Consider the following 20,302-nt stretch of genomic DNA (forward strand, 5'->3'; position numbering starts at 1 on the left):
CCTCCCACGACGAGCGGCTGGACGGAGGGGCCGGCTAGGAGCCCTCGGTGTCGGTGTTGTCGCTGCCCGTGGTATTCTCCCAGTCCACCTCCCCCTGCCTCGCGCCGTGCTGCATCTTCCTGAGGGCCCGCTTCCTGCGGGAGACCCAGGCGGCGCAGGTGGGCGCAGGTGTGCGCGGGGCCGCCGCCCCCCAGCCCCTCTCGCCCTCCCCCGCGCGGTCCCACCTGCGGTAGTTCTCGAAACTCTCCTTGAGACGCCGCCGCCCCTTCTCCTTCTCGGGGGGCTCCCCGCCGCTCAAGCCTGCGTCCTGCAGGAGGGGCGAGGCTCAGGCTCCGGCCAGCACCCGCGTGGGCCCCACCCCCGCCCCTGGGGCTGCGCACTGAGGGCCGGGCTGGCGGGATGCGTTCTCCCGCCTTTCAGATGACAGGACTGGCCTGGGACGCACGCGCAGCCAGCGGGGATGGGCTCCAAGCCAGTGTTCCTTCTACTGTAGTGTCCGGTGCGGCCCCTTTGCCGTCGGGCTCCGTGCAGTGGACAGTGAGGCCGAGTTCCCACCCAGGTTAACGCTGCGCCCCACCCAGATGGGCCCGCCCCCTGCCCCCTGCCCCCTCTTCCGCTGCTTCATCCAAGAAGGGAGGGGGCTCAGCTTCACGTTCCAAAACACCACACCCCAGGAGCCCATGAGCAGAGGCCTTGTGATCACCCCCCAGGCGTCGAGGTAGAGGAACCACTCTCCCCGTTATCATTCACACTGAGACCCACACCAGGGGCCTCCCAGGGCTCCAGGGACCCCAGGCAGCCTTACCTCGGGGGTCAGTGAAAGCCGCTCCTTCTGCAGAGCCACAGAGGGCTGCTCAGGGCTCTCCCCGATGGCCGGGCCGCCTGCAAGGCAGAGTTGTACGTTTTGGTCCTGCCTACCTGCCAGGATCGCGCTCGCCAGTACCTCTACCCACCCAGCCCAGGCCAGTCCTGTGCCACCTTCTGGGTCTTTACTTGGACCCCGCAAGCATTCCCATTGTATAGACATGGGGACTGGGGCTCAGAGACCTCACTGCCCACTCCTGGCTCCCGGAGCACATGCTGCGCCCCGTCCCTGGGCAGGGCCTGGGGCACTGCAGCGTTGGGAGCAGAACACTGCAGGCTGCTGGGCTCCCTCCACACCTGCCGGGGCCTGGATGGGCCCAGGGCTCAGGACCCGCAGAAAAAGTGCTCTGATGGGCTGGCTCCCCTAAGCTGTCCATGATGAGCGACTGTGGCTTCCAGGTCTTGCGGACATTGCGGTGGGAAAGGCCCAGGCCCAGGTCTTTCCCTCCTCCTTGGCCTCTGACCCTGAAGCCTGCCCCGCCTCCCGCAAGGGGCCACACCAGCCCTGGGTTGGGGCTCCCAGGATGGCTGGGCCAACAGCCTTCCCCTTCCGTTCGCTGCCTGCGGGTCCTGCCTGCCTGTCCCCACGTCGGGGCTCACTGGCCTCAAGTTCATGTCTTTGGGCAGCAGCAGAGGGACCAACCACTTACTTCTCCATTTGCTGCCTCTTCCTCTTTCAGCCCCCCTCAAGAAGCTGGAGTCAGGCCTGACGCTGAGGAAGTCTGTCTGGCTTCACACGCTACCTCTGCAGTGGTGCCCCCGCCACCACCCCATCCTCCCAAACTCCTGTCTGACACCCACCTTCAGAGCCAGCCCCTCGTCATCCCCGCTGGGTCATCTCCCTGCCACTCCCTGTCCTGTGCCCAGGCAGGCAGAAGGATCCCGCCCCTGCCAACTTAAGGCCCCAGTCACCCTGAGCTGTTCCTCCTTCCCCGCTCTGTTCTGCTTCCTGGCAGTGGCTACCTCCCCAGCTCCCTGCTCTGGAGGGCGGGGTGCCTCCACTCTGCAATCCCGGGGCCTGAGTGGGCTCCAATGGCCAGGCGTGTTCTCAAGGTGGGAGCTGGGATGTGGACCTGCAAGCCTGGGCCCCAGGTTCCAATGGGGCTCTTGTTTGCTGGCTGGGGACCCGTGGGGGTTGCTTATCCCTCTGAGCCTCAGTGTGCCCATCTGTGAAGTGGGGTTGTGGAGGTCTATGGGCCAGGGCTGGGGCATGTGTCCCCAGGCACCGGCGTCATGCGGTGTGCGTGCTGAAGGTCAGGATGGGTGCCAACTTGCGGCCAGAAGGAGGCCTTAGCCGGATTCCTCCGGGACAGGCCGCTCGCCTCCTCACCTTTGTCTGAGAGCTGGGCATCCTCCTCTAGGTCCTGGGGGAGCGAGAGCTTCCCAAGAGAGACAGGGCAACTGGTCAGACCACCAGCCTGCCAGGACCTCACCCTCAGCGCTGCCCACCCAACCACCGTCACCCCCATGCCGGCTTCTCAGGGAGGGACCTACGCTGCCCAGCTGGGCGTTGGGAGGATGGCCGGCGGTGAGCTGAGCTCCCAGAGCTTCTGAGGGACCCATATGGGACTGTGGTCCGGCAGAGGCTGGGCCGGGAGTCCGGGGTGATGCTGGCCCTGGGCCCGCCCCCAGAGTCACACTCACCTCCTGGGAGTTCCTCGGTGAGCCATCCTCTAGGTCGGAGCTCTGTGGTCACAGAAGAGAGGTCGGTCAGCAGGCTGTGGGGGAACCGAGCCACTCGAGGGCATGGGGTGGGGTCCCAGGCCAGCCCGCCCTCCAGGGAGGCCCCTCTCCAGGCCATGGCTGGGCCTGGCCCCTGGCCAGAACGCCCCTCCCTCCCCCTCCCCACACCCTGCCAGGCCCTGAGCTATGCCAGCCCTGCAGCCCACCTCCACGAGGGCTCGGGGAGCAGGCAACCTTACAGAGGAGGGAGGGGCTCAGGAACGTCTGGGGACCCGCCTAGCCAGCGGCAGAGCAGTGGCGGAGCCAGGCCAGGCCCAGGCCCTTTGGCGGCTCCTCCTCCGGGGTCTGCAGTCTCTAGGGACACACCTGCCCCCATGTGGCCGCACCCCCAGAGCCCCACCGTGGCAGAGCCATGGCTCTGACTGAGGGACACCGTAAAGGCCCCGGGGGAGGCCCACCAGGACGGACGTCTCCAGCTGCTGCCACCGGAGGCGGCCCTCAACCGCCAGCAGCTGGCCCTCGCGCTGGAACAGCTGCAGCTGCAGCTCGTCCACCTTCTCGCTCAGCTCGCGGACCCGCTTCCGCAGCGCGTCCTTGTCCTGCAGGCTGCGGGCGTGCCGGGCATGCAGCTCCTCGCGCGTTGCGATGGCCTGTGGGGCAGGGCAGGGCAGCGCGGCAGGGGGCTCTGGCTGGGCCTCCCGGCAGAGCGCGGCCCGCCTCCCTGCCCCCCCCCAGCCCCCGGGTCTTTCGTTTCCCCTCCCGGCTCTCTCACTTCTCAGCACAGCCCGCCTTATTTCTAGCAATGCTCCTGGGAGGGTTTCCAGCAACATGGCCGGGGACGGGAGGGCCGGCGCTGGCCTCTTCCCCTTTCTCATCCGAGGATGTCATTCGTGTTTTGGGGGTTGTAAATGCAATACAGGCTCAGGATGGAAAGTGTGGACAGTTCAGAAAATATAAAGAAGATAATATACCCCTGAGAATAACCCCTGCTGACCCTGCAGGGTCTTCAAGTCCTGCTCTCCGGGCACATTCAGCCGTGTTCACATGCCCACACGCACGTTTCGTACTTCCTGGGTACAGCTTGATATCAAGAACATGATTGTTGACAGACGTGTAACATTCTTTAAGATGAACACCCCAGGCTTTATCAAGCCGGTCCCCCACGGCGGGGACACTGAGGTCAGCCCAGGAGGCCAGCCCACGACCTACAGTGACCGGCCCAGGAGGCTGTGGCCGCGAGGCACACTTGTAGGAAGCCAGCCTCCGCGTCCAGCAATGGTCCAGGAGCTAACCCACACCCCTGCCTCAATCGACCCCGACAGCCAGGGCTGGACTAGTAACAGGACACCCTGAATTTCGGTGCCAGCTTCCAACTCGGGACCCACCAGAGAAAACCCTGCCGCTCACCTCGGCGGCCAGGCCCCAGCGTCCCTGGGGGGGTAGCCTGCCCTGGGTGCCACCGGAGCCTGCGCGCCCCTGCCGGCCATGCATGAGGCAGAGGGGGCTCTGCTCGGGCAGCTCCGGGAAGGAGCTGTCCCATCGGGTGAGCTGCGCCCATTTCACACCTGCTGCCCCAGACCGCACTGCTGCCCCAGACCGCACTGCTGCCCACGGCCTTGAGGGAAGCACGCATCTGCCGGGCTTTCTCTGCGTTTCTGTTATTCCCATGAGACGGCTTTCTAGAAGTGGGTTTGCCGGGGAAAAGGAATCTACCTCTTCAGGCTCCTGATACAGATTGCCAATCACCCTCCAGAAAGTGACTGAAGCGACAGCTGTGGCTGATCAGAAACGACCCCGAGCCGTCACAGGAAAGTGATGGGAAACGAAGAAGCAGGTGCAGCCCTGCGCTGGGGCGCCGCCTCCCCACCCAGAAGAGTGCAGCCGGCCAAGGCGCCCGTGGCTTTTTAAGCGAAAAGAAGTCTTTGCAAAACGAGTCAGAAAGCTTCCACTTTTGTAAAACAAAAATGAAACTACACATACGCTGAAAAAAGTCTGGCAGGTACAGCAGAAGGTGGAGCGTGGACTTGCTGGCAGCAGGTGGGGCAGAAGTGGAGGAAGGGGATTAACTTCATTAGCGTTCACGTTTTTAAACGAGCATGAACTGCTTTTGTCAGCGTTCCCTGAAGAACCACCTTGACAGCGGCATCCCTGAGAGGCCACCGCGGCCGGGAGGGCTGTGCGGCCCCTACCTGGTCCCGCTCGACGGCGACCTCTCCCATCTGCTGCAGGATGGCCTCGATGCGCTCCTTGTACATCTTGGAGTCCTTCCGCAGGGCCAGGCACTGCAGCTCAAACATCTCCTTCTCCTCCGTGCACTGCGGGAGACGGCAGTTAGCGAACCGCCTGCGGCCCCGCCGGCCCGGAGCTCCAGACCGAAGCTGGGCCCCGACGTGCCCGGGCAGCGCAGGCACCAGGTGGGGCGGAAGGCTGGCCCTCGCCTCCAGGCAGGGGGAAGGAGGGGCGTGGAGCCCCGCTCAGTCGGCCCAGGGCGCACGCCCACACCCGCCTGCCGCGTACCCGGGCGCGCAGGGCCTCGGCCTGGCGCAGGTCCTTGCGCAGGGAGAAGATGGCGGCGGTCTGCTCCTGGAGGCCCCTCTGCGCCTGTCGCCAGTCCTCCTCCAGCACCTGGACGTAGGGGCTGCTCCGGTCCGGCTTCCCCTCCTGTGGGTGCGAAGGGAGACGGCGGCAGGACAGCGGGGCTGGGAGGCCCGGGCCGGCGCCCCCGCGCCCGCCGCGCCGGCCCGCGCCCCGGGGCCCCACCTGGACGGAGGCCTCCAGCCCCCGCACCCGCGCCTGCAGCAGCGCCTTCTCCTGCTGCAGCTCCCACAGCAGCTCCTGGCTGGGGCGCTGCTCCATGGCGCGCCTGAGCTTCAGCGTGTGCTTGCGCTCCACCGAGCAGTCGTCCTCTGCCTTCATGAGGCTGTGCTTGAGCCGGTCGACCTGTGGGACCGGCCGTCAGCGTCCGCCCGGGACCCCGGCGCCCGCCGCCCGCCCCAGCAGCCCCGCCCGCCGCGCGGGGCACCTCCAGCTGCAGGTCGCGGTTGCGCATGAGCGCGGCGCCCCGCTCCTCGCTCTGGCGGGCCAGGCGCAGGGCCAGGTCGTAGTTCTCGTCCTTGCAGCGCTGGAGCTCGCGGCCGCCCACCTCGCAGGCCTCCTTGAGCCTCTGCACACGCTCCTGGTGCTTGCGCAGCAGGCTGTCCTTCACCCTCAGCTCCTTGATGAGGTCGTCCTTGGAGCCCAGCAGTGCCGTCAGGTCCTGCACCTTCTTCTGCAGCTTCATCACCTCGCTCATCAGCAGCTGCATCAGGCCTGACTCCCCGGAGGCGTCTGCGGACCGGGAGGGTGTCAGGTGGTGCATGGTACACCTGGCCCGGCCCGGGCCTCCGCTTGAGGACCAGCGGCTCCAGGGGAGCCTGGCCAAGGGGTCAGTTCCCAGTTGCGGCTGCTCCCCGTCCCAGAGATGAACTCACCCCCCAGCCCTGTCCCCACCCCCTCCCAGGGTAGGGCAGGGCAGGGCAGCCCAGGGTCTGGGTGTCCAACCCTCTTTGTCAAATTTTGTTACCATCCTGATTGAGAGGCAGGGGACGCGACTCGGGGCCGCCTCACAGGCTGCTGGGGCGAGCAGGCCTGGCCTCTCGGGCATGGCTTTAGCGGGCTCACATGGTCTTCTGGGCAGGAGGGGCTCTGAGCCAAGAATCAGCCTGTGCACCCCGCCTCCCACCTGCTCCCCCCTCCGGAGTTCGGGTCCCCCTTTCCTCCAGCCTCTGCTCGCTCCACGAGTGCTGGGAGGAGAGCGGGACGGGAGCGACACCCACACCGGGCCCAAAGCTGGCACCCTGCCCACACACGGCTCGCTCCCTTTCTTTCATACGCGATTTATCCACGAGGGGACCAGGTGGGAAGGGGGCCGCCGGCTCCAACCCACACCATCCCCCGCCCCTCCCTCCGGGCCCTGTGCCTCCAGGCCCGTGTCCTGTTCCTCACCGATGATCATGGAGAAGACGCGGGTGGGCTCTTTGCCCGTGACCTTCCTGTACAGCTGCGGGTAGTAGAGCTCCAGGCTCTCTAGGAACGCCACGTAGCCCTTGTGGCCAGTCCGCTGCAGGATGTCCAGGAGCACACCTGCGACCCAGAGGACACGTGTGGGCACGCAAGGCTGCAGAACCCCAAGAGGCTGCAGTGGTGGGGGTCTGGGCGGCTCTCCCGCGGCCTCAGCTGTGCGTGAAGCACCACAGCCGCGGGCAGACAGGGCAGGGGGCCTCCGGGGGACGGGGTGGGGCACGGGCACTGACCCACTTTCCGCTTGCGGATGACCAGGCTGGGGTCACTGAGCACCTGCTCCTCGTCGTCGGGGTTCAGGACCTTGCACTGGCGCAGGTAGGGCGTGATGCGGGCGGGGTCGATGATGGAGATGAGCTTCACCCGGAAGCCCTCCAGGGCGCTCCAGCACTCGTCCTCGTTCTCGTAGTCGGACATGGCGCAGTTGGGCAGGCGGCTGGGAGGGAGGCCGCGGCTGAGCAGCAGGCGTTGCCGGGAGCCAGGCCTGCGCCTCGCCCGCCAGGGCTCTGGGCAGAGCCAGACCAGGAACCCAGCCCAGGGGCGTCCAGGAGAGGGGCCGCCAAGAGAGGGAGAAGCCCCCGCTCCCTCCCATCGGCTCGCCCGCGTCGCCCTTCACGGCCCTGCTCCCGCCCCTCTGGCCGCCCTGGGGTTTTTCTCTCCCCGAGTCACCCCAATAAGCGGGTCACCCCAATAAGCGTGGGGAACGGCATGGAGATGCTCCAGGGTCAGGTGGCATCTAGGAGAACACGCCCCCCTGCACCATGGCCCTCCTTTGGCCCTGTCCCCCCAGAGCACCCCAAAGTGCTGCGGGGCTGGCGGGAGGCTGCCCCCTACCCACGGGGCTGTTTGTGCCGCCTACCAGCACAACCCCCCTGGCACATGGGGGAGGGATCCCAGCCCCAGCCCCCGGCTGGCCAGTGCCTGGCCCCCAAGGTGCCAGGCTGTGCTGGCGGGACTTCCTCCTTCCCCGCAGGACAGTGCCTGCTCACATCCACTCCCGTCCCCGCCTCTCCTTCCGGCAGCTGGTGATGCAACGGCCACCTAGCAGCTGCCGGGCCGGCCTGCTCCGGGTCAGGCTCGGTGACAGGGTGCCCTCCAGGAAGGGTGACTGTGGACGGCCCACGGTAGAGGGAGAGCCGGGCCCGGGCGCACCGGGAGGGGTGGCTGTGTCGCCCGGGGCCGGCCTGGAATGCGGCTCCCTGCCTCCTCCAGCCTCTGGGCCACCAGCCGTCCAGGCTCCTGTCTGCCTCCCAGGCGAGGCCTGCTCTTGGCCGCGCTCTTGGGGACTGTCGGGCCAGCTCTCCGACAGGGGACCGTCTATGCCGGAACCACCCGCCGCTCTTCCGTTCTACACGACCGGTGGGGGAACCACTGTCTCCAGGGCCAAGCTGAGCCGGCAGCGGCCACGCGGTGGCCTCCTCCCCGCGGTGGGGGCGGAGACCCCGACCCCGCCACCGCAGGCTGAGCCTTTGACCTGTGTGGGAAACACCGGTTTCCAGCCCAAAGGGACTGGGCCACCCTCCTGGAGATGCGGCTGGCAGCAGGTTCGCGCTGCCCTCAGCCAGCCCGCCCGCCCAGCAACAAAGCATTGAATGAAACCACCAGCAACTTGGGGTCTCTGGAGTGTTTGGCCCAGTCCCCGCCTTCCTAGCCGGATGTCCACGTGTCCCACACCTGACGGTGCCCTGCTGTTAATTCCAGTGAAGTGACCAGCAGGTACCAGGCGGCTGTGAAGGGGACAGGGCAGCAGCGCGAGGCCACCTGACGCCCGCCTGGGGTATCTGCTCCAGACCCCGCTCCCTGCCTCAAGCCCGAGCTGGGCCACAGCGGCTTCCCAACCACCTGAGGAAAGGGCACCAGGCCCGCCTACCTCGGGGTCCTCCTGGGGGTCAGCCTGGGCCGCCCGATTCAATGCGCAGTAGGAGCTGCCGGCTGCCGGACCGAGGGAGGGTGGAGCCGGAGGAAAGCCGTGCACTTCCTGACGGGTCTGGTTAACCCCACGGAGGCCCGGCCGTCCTCCCACAGGGGACCATCCCCGTGCTGCCTTCTGATTCGCCCAAGCAGGGCGGCCCCGGGAGGCGGGGACGGGGAAGTGGAAGCCGCCTCCTCCCAGGGAAAGCTGCTCCCGCTCGGAGACCCCCACCCCCCCTCCCCGCCTCCCCGCCAGCCCGCCCAGCGCCAGCGCCCCGGGGCCCGCCCTGCAGGCCCAGCCCTGACCCTGCGGAGTGGGAGCGCTAGAGCCGTGGCTCTCCCAGGGTGGGACAAGGCCAAGCCACCGTCCGGTCCACTTTGGTCCCGTAAGGACTGCAGCGTGGTGTCCAAAGAGGGCATGGGGCTGGGGGGGCTGCAGGCCCTAAGCCTAACCCCACTCGCTGCCAGCCCACGCTGCAGCTGGCTCCACCCGTCCCTCCTTGAGAGCAGCCCCTCTCCACCAGGACCCACGCGACAGCGACAGCAGGGCCCCAGGGGAATCCCCAGGCCACCGCCCCACCAGAGTGGCCTCGCTGGTTGAACCGAGAGCGCTGCCACCTGCCAGGCTGAGCAACAGGTCTGGGAAGGGGCTGCAGCTGGGTGGGCAGGGGCTTGACCAGCACTGCTGGCTCCCTTCCTGAAGGGTCCTGAGCCCCTCAGCCCCAGGGTTTTCCTCTGCCTCCTGGGCTCATGGTGGTCAGTAGGCTAAACCCCGGGAATCCTGGCACCACCAGGTGCTGCCGAGTGGCCGGGCCTCCCCGCAGGCCTCCAGGAGGCCCGAGGTCACCCTCCAGGCGTGGGCAGGCCCCCAGCCCCCTGGGGGAGCCGTGTTCTGGGGGATCCTGCCCCAGCCTGGAGGGTCTGGCGGGCGGGGGGGGGGGGGAGTCCTGGTACAGGAGTGGCGGGAGCTGCGGCTCTGCGCACCTGGCGGGCAGAGGGCCGGTGCCGGGCCCTCCGTGACCCAGTGTTTCCTGTTTCATGACATGAGGCTAAGGAAGGAGTCTTCCTCATGGTGTGTTTATGAATTAAATAATAACAACGCCATGTTCTCTGACCATGTCATAATCAAACTAGAAAGCGGTAATAGGACATCTGAAAAATCACTAAGTGTGTGAGAATTAAATAACAAACATCTTAAATAACCCACAGGTCAGAGGAAACCACAAGGAAAATGGGAATTGCTGAGTCGAGTACCAGGCACAAAGTGAAACACACCCCCCCCCCCGAGTGGCGAGTCAGCCTGTGGCTGTGTGACGTGACGTGTGGTGTCTGGGTGCAGGCAAAGGGGAGACAGGTGACCCCAAGTGACTGCTGTCTGGTGGGGGGGTCAGGACACACGCGCTGGGCACACTTGTCCCATTTCTCTGTGTTGGAAAATTTCCCTAATAAGGTGAAAGCAAAGGGGAGTAGTGTGCAAGAACAAAGCTCCAGGAAAAGCCGGTGTCTCGGAGGGTGTAACCAAACCCCCAAACCCGAGCTCCTTCAGACAAGAGGGACAGAGAGGCCGTGGGGATTCGGTCTCCTGCCAAAGAAACGCCTGCACAGAATAAAAAGAGCACTGGCCCGGGGCTGCCGTGGGGACTGTGGGTAGACAGGCTGCCACTGGTTCTGGGGACCCGCCTGGGTCGGCCTGTGTGGTCTGGATGGCAGAGGAAGTGGGCCCGCCCCATCCCTGCGGTGGCACCAAGAGGGCCACCAGCACCTGGGTGGGTGCTGGGCTGCCTCCTGCTTGGAGCGGCCCCCCAGTCTGAAGGCCAGAGCCACAAGCGTTTCTCGTGAGATGGGTCACCCCATTTCTCCCCCTCCACAGGCCCCCAGAGGCCAAGTGTGCAGGGGCCCCGTGGACCCCAGGGCCCAGCTGGCGCACTCCCCACACACCCAGGGGGGGCCCAACCCCTCTGCACACCGCCCAGTACCTCAGGACGAGACCGCCAGGAGCGCGCGGCTTGCTTTTAATTAAGAAACAGGACATTTCTTTATTCCTCCCGATATTTTGGTTTGCACTCGGGGACCAGCCGAGCCCGTCACGACGCGGCCACTGTTGGCAGAGCCCTTCTGCCGCGGGCTGGGTGCCGGCCTCCCGGGGCGGGCAGGCTCGCCTGGGTCCAGCACGAGCCCCACCTCCTGTCGGCAGCAGCAGTGGCCGTCCGGCCCTGGGAAGTCCTGGAACACAAGATCACCCTGATGGCAGGTGGCCCTGACCCCAGCCGGACCCCACGGATGGGAACGCAGAGGGACAGCACTCTGCCTTGTGGGGCAGGGCGGGGTGGAGTGAGGCCTTGCTGCCCACCTGCAGCCCACGGAGTGGGCCGTGCAGAGGACTGGCCCTGGAGCCTGAGTGGGCTCTAAGCAGGCCCACCCCAGGCATCCCGTCTGCGGCCCCCCACCCACCCAGAGCTCTTGCTCCTGCTCTAGCCATCCAGCCCAGGACCCAGAACCGCCCCCAGTGCAGCCCGCACTGTGCTAGAGGACCCAGCTCCTGCCTCTGCGACACCCTCCCCGGCCCGGGGCTCAGCGTGTGAAAACCGACCATGCTGGGCCTATTTGGTGCCTGTTATCTGGGCACTGGGGACCCTATGCTTGCCCTACGGGCTCACGTTCCGGGGGGAGACGACGGACAAATACACGGATGGACCACGTCGGTTATCAGGGAGGGGCAAGTGCCACGAGGGCAGACGGGCGCTGGGACAGCAATGCCACCTTAGAACGGCCGGGGAGAGTGTCTCTGAGGAACTGACCACCGAGCAGAGACCTGGACAGGGGCGGACAAGCCTTGCAGACAGACGGGGAGAAGAGGGCCAAGCAGAGAGGACAGAAGGGCCAAAGCCCCAGGCACACGTGAGCCGGCAGGAAGGAAGCAGCAGAGGCTGGGGTGTGGAGCCCAGTGGGAGAGGGGAGAGTGAGGGAGGGGAGGGCCTCCAAGACCCTGCCCACAGTGGCCTGTACGCACCACACCCCACCCTGCGTGATAGCAACAAGCTGAGGGGAGCTCCTGAGGCCCCACGTGCCCAGAGCCAAGCTGAGGGCGGGCCCGGGTCCCTCACCCTGCCGCTCACTCCAGCCTCCTCCGCTTCCGGGCATGCCGGGCGTGCCGTGTCTGGAGCACGTCAAGGTCATCAGGACTGTCCGGGCAGGAGGGGGCAGAGGCCTGTGCGGGGTGTGGCGTTCCCTGAAACAAAGTCCAGGCAGAGGAGAACAAGAGTGACCCTCCAGCCGGGATGGGCAGGGGACGGGGTGGCAGCGAGGAACAGGCAGCTCCTCGGACTCGTCCCCGCGGAGATGGAACAGGAGGTGCTGCCTTCCTGGGGTCACACGCGGGCTCTGGCTTTCCCCTGACCCCTCTCTCACTCGGGGGCTCCAACCCCCTCTGAGCAGCCCCCCAAGAGCCAGCCACCTATGCCATGGTTCCCCCAAACTGGGCCGGCCGGGCAGGGATGGAGGGCCCTGGGAGGCTGCACACGCTACGGGGGACGGCGAGCCTCCCTCTTGCCCTCACTCCCTAGGGCCCAGCAGTGTTTCGCCTTTGCTTCAGTCCAGAAGCCCCCCGGACTCCTAAGGCCGTGCTCCCGGGAAGGAGGCGGGCCGGGCCGGGCCGCGGGCAGGCGGGACCGGCACAGCTCCAGCCACAACCCCGCCGCCCCGGCCCCGGCTCTACCAGGCCGGCAGCAAGGCCACCCCGCGTGAAGGCGAGGGACTGCTTCTGGGGGGTCACCGCCTGCTCGCCGGACAACACCTGCCAGGGACCTTGGGGCCCTCCCTGTCCTGAGGCGACCCGGCTCTCCTGCTCAGCCCAGGCAACAGGGACTAGGGGCTCCCTGGGTGCACGGGTCAGGGGACACCTTCACACGTGTGCATATCAGGTTTCTTGTCAGGAAACAGCTAAGGTGGTTTTGCCTCCACAGCCTAGAGAACTCTGGACGTGGACGTGCTGGAGCCGGCAACTGGACGGACCCCACAAAGCGCAGGCACACAGACAGCCCCCAGGGGTGTGTGTGTGCGCGCAGGGGGCACGGAGACTGAGGCCGCTGCTCCCGTGGACGAGGCCTGGGTGGCGGGACCCCCATGCCGGCAGTGAGGTTCCTGCCGCCAAGTCCGCACGCGATGGGGCGCACGGAGCGGCCTCTTCCTCCTCAGAAACCAGCTGCCGGCCCCCCTGCCACGACCTCCTCTTGCTCCTACCCCCAGTACTCCGGGCGGGGGCCGACACCCACAGGGGGTGAGGGCGCCCCGGGGGATGCGGACGGCGTGGGGAAGGGGGCGAGGGCGCCACACCGGCAACCGCCTACCTGAGCGGGCATGGCGGCCGCCTGGGGACCGCCGGCCGAGCCCACTGGCTGCCCGTCGACGAGCTCTAGCTCCCCCAGGCTGCTGTCGTCACTGTCACTCCCAGGGTTGGACCTCATGGCCACCGACAGGGTGGTGGGGACGCCACGGGGGGAGAGGGTGGCCAGGAGCGCGGGGAGGGCGAAGGCCGCCAGGAAGCGCACCCTCAGCAGCAGGTAGGCGGGGCTGCCCCGCAGCCGCGCGCGTACCCGCCCCAGCGAGGCCTGCAGGGCCCCGGCTGCCCCGCTGGGCACCAGGGAGCTGGCTCTGCGCTCCAAGGCCTTCTTGCGGAGCAGGAGGCCAGACAGTGCCCGCAGGCTGCACAGCGTGGGGGGCTGGTAGGACAGCCTGCTGCCCAGGGGGGGCACACGCACCCCTCGCTGCCCCCTCAGCCACTCCCGCACAGCTGCCTCGCTCTCCTGGGAGAGGAGGCCCAAGTCCAGGGCACTCTTCTCACGCCTGGACCAGGGCGGGGGCGGCCTCTCCAGGCCCAAAGGCCTCCTGGGCTCCCCTGGCCCTGAGGGCCCTGCTTCAGAGTCGTCAGCCAGGGGCGTAGCCTGGGAGGATGTCCTGGGTACAGATGTCCCCCCCGCCACTTGGGCCTCTCCAGGGGAGAGTCCCCCAGGGCCGTGGGCCACGTCCACCTCCGCAGGGCTCTGGGATGTGGGGTGCGTCGGAAGGGTCAAGAGCTCTGTCCTGGAGGCAGGGTCTGATTCTGTGTCCGTGTTGGTTGGGGGCTGCCAAGGGTGGCCCTGCCCAGGGAGCCTGGGGCCCTGGCCTGCCTGAGTCGCAGTCGCGGAGGGCAGCAGAGTCACCGATAGCCCGTGGGGGTCAGGAGTCCCTGTTGGCCTCGGAAGGCCCACCATCGCCTGCACAGGCACAGAGAGCAGCCCCTGGGCTGTGAGCACCCAGGTGACAGGCAGACGGGTGCTGGCTGCCGTGTGCGTGCCCAGAGCTGGCGTCAGGCTGAGGGGCTGGATAGGCAGCTGAACGGGGCTGGGGGCTGCAGGGAGAAAGGGTGGCGCCTCGGGCACGCCCGGCTTCCGGGACGTGGCGGGGGCCTGAGACTGTCCGAGACTGCTTGGCCGGCAGCTCACAGGGACCTGGCCGGGGCCCAGACCTGGGGCCCTGGAGGCGGCAGGGGCAGCCGGAGTCTTCAAGGCTCCTGTGGAGGCCGGAGCGAGGGCAAAGGCTTGCAGCGTCAGGGGTCTCTCCTCCATGGCTGAGGCCCAAGAGCCTAACGCACTTGAACCGGCCGCTACAGGGCCCCCAGGCCCAGAGAGCACGGCACTGGAGACTGCGGGGCCTTGGGGGGCCAGTGGCTGGAAGACCACAGGCGAGGAGATCAGCACCTGGGGCAGGAGGACCGCAGGGCCCTGGGCAGCCTTCCTGGCTCGGGCCTCCCGCAGCCGCTTCTCCCGAAGCAGCTCAGACACAGTTTTGGGCTTGGGCCGGGGTCCGCACGGAGCCTGCGGGGGTGCCCGCGGCGTGGACTCCGCGTGGCAGGCCTGCGGCCCTCCACTCCCCGTGTAGCAGGTGCTCTTCTTCGCAGCTCCTCGGGCCGGCACGCTCTGGAGGAGGCAGTCTGCAGGGAGGACAGAACACTGGCTGATGAGCTCCCGAGATAGGATGCGTCCCAGGGGAAGGGCCCTCACAGTGGGCAGCTGCTGGGCCTGGCATCTGGGCCGAGAGGGGCACGTCAGCCTGGCCGGACGTCCCCAGACCTCCCCTCGCATGGCAACCTGAGCCTCCATGCTCCTGCCCCAACCAGGGCAGGCCCAGGAGGAAGGCCAGCCCACGACGGCCCTGCGCATCAGCCCTACATCTCGAACACCTTCCAAACAAGGACTGCTGGCTACACTGCCTTCCTCCCTGCGCGTCACCTCTCAGGACCCCAGACCCTCGCCCGATTCTGCTGGTGTGGGCAGACTGGTGGCCACAGGCAGGACAGGCCTGTACCAGATGCTGCCCCACCAGCCACACCAGTCAGGCCTCCTCCCTGAGGTGGCATTCAAACGGACCCACCGCAGGACGTCCCTGGTGGCGCAGAGGTTAAGAATCCGCCTACCAATGCAGGAGACACGGGTTCGAGTCCTGGTCCGGGAGGATCCCACATGCCGCGGAGCAGCTAAGCCCGCGCGCCACAACTACTGAGCCCGCGCTCTAGAGCCCGCGAGACAACTACTGAGCCCGTGTGCCACAACTACTGAAGCCCGTGCGCCTAGAGCCCGTGCTCCGCAACAAGAGAAGCCACCGCAATGAGAAGCCCGCGCACCACAACGAAGAGTAGCCCCCGCTCGTCGCAAGTAGAGAAAGCCTACACGCAGCAACGAAGACCCAACGCAGCCAAAATTAAATAATAAATTAATTAACTGAAAAAAACCAAAAAAACCAAAAAACCCCCAAAAAACAAAAAAACAAAAACGGACGCACCGCGAGGCACCGAAATCCAAAACCTGCAACAGGTCAGGCCCTTTCCCCACTAAACACAAACCACCCAGATAAAGGGAAAGGCAGATGGGCAGTACCTGGGGTGTTCTGGGCACTCGAGGGTACCTGGAAAAGAAACCAGAGTAGCGTCAGTGCCTCAGGGAAGTCCCCAAGGGCCCAGACCCACTTCTCCACCCCCACCAAGACTACCACTAGCCTGTCGCCCCGCCCCCAACGCGACTCCACCCAAAGGCACCCTTGGGAGAGCTCATCTCGGCGGGGTCAGGGCTGTGTGGGCTTTGCAGGGAGAGGCAGGGCGCCTGGCTGTCCAGGCAGGAGGGCACGGGGGTCCATGGCTTGGATGGGCCACCACAGGACCGTATTTGGTCCTCCGACCAGCAACACTGTTTTGTCATTTCCTCCCGAGGTGACCGGGCTCAGGGACACCGCCCCGAGCTGAAAGACTCAAAGATTTGGCCACCGGCACCAGGCTGCCACCCCAGCGGGGCCAGTGCCCAGGGCAGCAGGCGCCCAATGGCCCCCACGCTCCACCCAGGGGAGGTACGGCAAGGTGGGAGGAACACACGCTGTGGAGCCAGGTGGGCCTGAGTGCCAGCGCAGGCCCTGCACCCCCTGAACTCGCCTCAAAGCCCCTCAGGGCCCCAGAACCTCCCCGGGAGACGGGCAGACGCCTCCCAGGGGCGTCTCGGGCTGGCCCCGGCCTGCGCGGACCCGGAAATGCCTCTCTCCCCGGCTGGACAGGCGCCATCTGCCCCGTGCTGGCTGTGCCGCTGGGACGGGAGGGGAGGGTGGCGGGAACCAGGGAAGCCCGTGCCTGGCACTCACCCTCACTCCTCACCTGCAGGGGCGGCGAGTCCCGGGCACCAGCCTGCAGCAGGGTGGGCGGCCGGGCCTTCCTCTCCCGGACGACCTCCATGCAGCCAGCTGTGTCGATCTGGAACAACTGAGGGACGTGGCCACACGACACCACTTGACAGGAGGCCTTCCTGCCCATCCGGAGGCCCCCCACCCCCATGCAGGGCCAAGGCCACGAGAGTGTCTGTGGAGGGACTCAGGCCAGCGCTGACCACAGCTGCTCTCGTGGAGCAGACCCAACGCCCCAGAGGCCCGGGCTGGGCCCGCACAGCCCCTTGAGGCTGTGGCCACGTGGCTCAGGCCCTAGCCAGGACTCGGGTCCTCTGGGCCGCCTCAGTGCTGCCGCCTTCCTGCCCTGACCCAGCCCCTCGGGACGGCCAGGCCCCTCTTCCCCTCAGCGCCCAGCCCCTCCCACACAGGGCTGAGCTGACGGCGGCAGGGACACCGCCCCATGGCTGCCCCTTCCACGCTGAGTTGAACGCTGAGAATCGTAGGTCACGGAAGAGCCATTTTTAAGGATCCACAACTTTAAAAAGATGGACTTTAAGTGAATCCACCACAAACTTCAAAACTCCACCAAAAACGCAACGCACAAGAGAAAAAAAGTTGTGCATCGGTGGCTTCTCACCTGAATGAAGAGGGTGAACACCGGGGTGCTGGCCAGGTGGGCGCCCTGCAGCCGCCTCCTGATGCCGTCAGCTGAAGGGGACAAGGGCACGTGTGCAAAGGGGCCCAGAGCCTGAGCACCAGGCAGGGGCCCCGGAGAACCCCCACCCAGCTGCCGCCGCGCTCAACCAGGAAGAACGGCGAGGACCGTGCTGGCAGGCTGGCACACGCTCCTGAGCCCCGAGAGTCCTGCCCCCCCAGGCAGTATGACCCACATGCGGGCACCGACGCACTCAGAATCCCGAGAAGATGCTCCCACTTAGGCCGGAGTGTCTGGTCACTTCCTGAACCGGCCACCAGGTGCTAAGCAGAACGGGAGAGGCAAAACCAACCCCCCCCCAAGGTCGACACTGGGCAGATGGTCCCCTCCCCTGTCCACCCTCCCCGGCAGGGCAGCTGTGACCGCCATGTGCCTGCAGGTCCCCTCCAGTCCCCCTTCCCCGACCGACTCTCCCCCTGGGCCCCACGGGAGGCTCCCGAAGGGAAGGGGCCCCCGGGCAGTACCTCGACTGTCCGCCACGGCGGGCCTCCGGGGAGCGTGGGGCAGGACGACCTCGCCCACCCACGGGCTCACGGCCATCAGAAGCTGGTGCTCAAGGAGCCTCCTCTGCAGGGCGTGTCCCTGGCGCCGCTGCCTGGTCCTGTGCCACAGCGGCCGCACGCAGGGCCTGGCCCCACCACTGCCACCACCGCCAGCAGGGGTGGGCCCCGGGGCGGCGCTGCGCAGGTGCAGCTGCCTCAGCTCCTTCTGTGGGGAGAGAAAGGCCCCTGGGGCTCCTGGCCAGGCTCAGCTGCAGGGCGGCCGTGCGCCCACCCTCACCATCCTCCACTCCTGCTGGGTGCCGGAGTGGGGTGGGGGTGGGAGACGAGACGGGTGCTGGGCATCAGGGTGGTCTTGGCCGCCTGGGGCGCCGCGTCTGGCACCAAGTGGCCACGTTGGTCTGAGCGCCTGCAGCGCTGTCTCCAGGGACCCCGAGTGGACGTCCCCACCCTGACAGACCACGGGAGGCTGCTGCTTTTGGGCACACGCACGGCTCCCTGCCCAGACCCCAACGTGCCCCGCACCTGCGCCCTGGGCCGCTGGGAAACACTCTTTGGAGTGTGGTGACCTCAGAGGAGGGCACGGGGTCCCTAAGGCTGGGCTCCAAGAAGCTGCCCAGCTCGGCCACCCCCAGGACTAACAGAGTCCCCGTTCCTCCGGGCAGCTCCCTGAGCTGATGACATGACGTGCCTGAGACAAACCCTGGGGCTTAAGGCCCTGCAGTCACAGACTCAAGGAGAGATGATCCCACGTGGCACGGGGGCCGTGGCGTCCACTGTCCCTGGTGTCAGAGAGTGGACTTCCAACCTCGCCCAGCACAAAACAGCCGCCCCAACGTGGACGCCACCCAGACGTGGCCAGAGCCGTGTCTGGGCCCAGGGCCTCGACACGTCCACGGACATGCCCCCGTGTGACCGGCTGAGTCAGACCTGAGCAGGCGGACAGCGGGACCCTCCACAGGGGCCTCCCTGGACTCAGGTGACCGAAGGGATAGCTCGTCCTCGCTGCGCCCACCTCCCGCCCCGCAGCTCGGGGCGGCACCCACCCTGTCCCTGCAGCTCTGCCACGGAGCCTTGAAAGCAAGCAAGCTGGGGGATTCCGGGCGGTCCAGTGGTTAGGACTCAGCGCTTTCACTGCCGGGGCCCGGGTTCAATCCTCGGGTTGGGGAACTAAGATCCCACAGCTGTGCGGTGTGGCCAAAAAAAAAAAAAAAAAAAAAGCAAGCAACAAGGTGGGGGAAATGGAGGGGCCGGCCTCAGGAAGCACGCTTCTGCCTGGGCAGTGCTCCGCAACGAGTGGACGGGTCAGGAGCGCACGCTGCAACGTGCAGGAAGGAGACGCCTGCGCGAGCCTAGGCCACCCCCAGCCGTGAGCGCAGCCTCGCTGACCCCAAGCAGGAGGGCTCCCACCCGCCCATGCCTACCTGGCGCGCCGGCCCCATGGAGCTCGAGGGGCGAGCGTCCGCCGAGCACGGGCATCTGACGCCTCTCAGGCTGGCGCTCTGGGTCCCGCAGGGGGTCCGTGCCTGGCCCGCCGGCTCTGCTGGGGCTGAGGCCGTGGCGCAAGCTTCCCGGCGGCCACCCTGGGCCACGCCAGAGCCCTTGGGAGGGCGGGGGCAGGCATCACAGGGTCCTGGCCAGCTCCCGGTGCCCCCTCCCCACAGCTCCCTGGCACTCTGCCGGGCAGGAACCCACAGGTCCACGTCAGGCACCGCATGCTGTGCTGGCAGCAGCGCCTGGCCACCTGCCAGGGCCCCCGGGGCCGCCTCTGGCTCCGAGTCCTCGCTGTCCCCGCTGGTGCTGATGTCCCCGCTGGTGGTGCCGCTGTCCCCGCTGCTGGAGCTCCACCGCACCCTGCGGGGGGGCCGCCGCCCCCGCCTGCGCCGCTGCCGCTTCTGTAGGGGGAGGGCTACTTGGAGGTCCCAGCCTCCCAGGGCTCAGCGACGGGGGACAGCGGGCAGGCGGGCCAGGCCTCTAGGGAGAGGCCTCGAGGAGGTGCGCCTCCAGGGGGCCGAGGGGGCTGGGCGTGCTGGGTGGAAGCCCCCTCCCGCTGCTCTGAGGAGGGAGGCCGAGCTCCCTCTGCCCTCGGCCGCCTGGAAGAAGAGACGCCACGGCCGGAAACCAGACGCCCCCATTCTCGCCCGCCAGCCGCTCTCCCCTCACCGTGCCTGGGGTGACGCTAGCCCCCGGGGGCTGGGGCCTTCGGCTGACTTTTAGTAAAGCCTCACCCTGACCATGAGTTTCCACTTGCTTAGGCACTGGGAGCCCGTCCGATGGGGCAGTTCAGAGGCTATTTTTGCCCAGTGACCTACAAGAGCAAAACAACATGGAAGTTACTTTTTACAAACAGGTTTTGACAACACAAGCTTAGCAGCTTGGAGAAGAGGGCTCCTCTCCACCACACGCTGGTGGCCCCTCTAGCAGACTCGCACCGTGTTCCGTCAGAGCCCTCACGCTGCCCACACACCCGAGCAGCTCCATGAGAAGCCAGGCATCTGACTCTCAACGGAGAACCAGCCCGAGGGAAGTTCTAGGAAACACACAACCATGAGAAAAAAGTCACCCACGTTTACGTGAAACGGCCCTTGAATACCTGCTATCCCAGGCTTCTAAACCGGACGTTTCAAATTATCTGGTGTTTTCTGCCAGACAGTGCTGGTGGGGCACTGCTTCTACGGGGCAGTGTGACTGCGTGTGACAGAACCCTCAGACCTGGCACTGCTACGTCTGAGGATTTCCTCTAAGGAAACGTTACAAATATAAGCAAAGACTGAGCCGCTGAACCCTCAGCTCGTTCCACCCCTATAACAAAAAATGAGAAGCGATTTAAATTGTCCACTAACAGAAAATTGAGAGAATAACCTATTATCCAAGGAAATGTATCACGATT

General features: G+C 66.7%; 2 protein-coding genes across 7 annotated transcripts in view; both read right to left on the bottom strand.

The window, feature by feature from the left end:
* Window positions 1-10,628, bottom strand: CARD9 (caspase recruitment domain family member 9). Of its 5 annotated transcripts, none has more exons than XM_057548597.1 (13): window positions 10,494-10,628; window positions 6,840-7,042; window positions 6,532-6,669; window positions 5,570-5,874; window positions 5,308-5,487; window positions 5,065-5,208; window positions 4,737-4,862; window positions 3,006-3,197; window positions 2,509-2,550; window positions 2,195-2,243; window positions 806-882; window positions 225-307; window positions 1-134 (listed from the first exon to the last, which is right to left on the bottom strand). In XM_057548597.1, the coding sequence occupies exons 1-13, from the start codon at window positions 10,547-10,549 to the stop codon at window positions 35-37; spliced, it is 1,695 nt and encodes a 564-aa protein (XP_057404580.1). In that variant the 5' UTR covers window positions 10,550-10,628; the 3' UTR covers window positions 1-34. The 5 variants fall into 5 exon arrangements, 2 of the variants coding, with proteins under 2 accessions (XP_057404580.1, XP_057404579.1); XM_057548596.1 differs by lacking the exon at window positions 10,494-10,628 and adding an exon at window positions 8,477-8,660; XR_009008636.1 differs by lacking the exon at window positions 2,195-2,243 and having other exon boundaries at window positions 79-134.
* SNAPC4 (small nuclear RNA activating complex polypeptide 4) overlaps window positions 10,600-20,302 on the bottom strand; it is a 26,193-nt gene continuing 16,490 nt past the window's right edge. For both annotated transcript variants that reach the window (XM_057548593.1, XM_057548594.1), the window contains 9 exons: window positions 19,641-19,720; window positions 18,837-19,307; window positions 17,377-17,620; window positions 16,835-16,905; window positions 16,190-16,294; window positions 15,429-15,456; window positions 12,864-14,485; window positions 11,622-11,746; window positions 10,600-10,740 (listed from right to left, as the gene is read on the bottom strand). In XM_057548593.1, coding sequence (XP_057404576.1) covers window positions 11,630-11,746; window positions 12,864-14,485; window positions 15,429-15,456; window positions 16,190-16,294; window positions 16,835-16,905; window positions 17,377-17,620; window positions 18,837-19,307; window positions 19,641-19,720 — 2,738 coding nt within the window. In that variant the 3' untranslated portion in view covers window positions 10,600-10,740; window positions 11,622-11,629. The remainder of the gene's footprint in view (window positions 10,741-11,621; window positions 11,747-12,863; window positions 14,486-15,428; window positions 15,457-16,189; window positions 16,295-16,834; window positions 16,906-17,376; window positions 17,621-18,836; window positions 19,308-19,640; window positions 19,721-20,302) is intronic.

Source organism: Balaenoptera acutorostrata, chromosome 6 (assembly GCF_949987535.1).
Source record: "Balaenoptera acutorostrata chromosome 6, mBalAcu1.1, whole genome shotgun sequence".
NCBI classification, from domain to species: Eukaryota; Metazoa; Chordata; class Mammalia; order Artiodactyla; family Balaenopteridae; genus Balaenoptera; species Balaenoptera acutorostrata.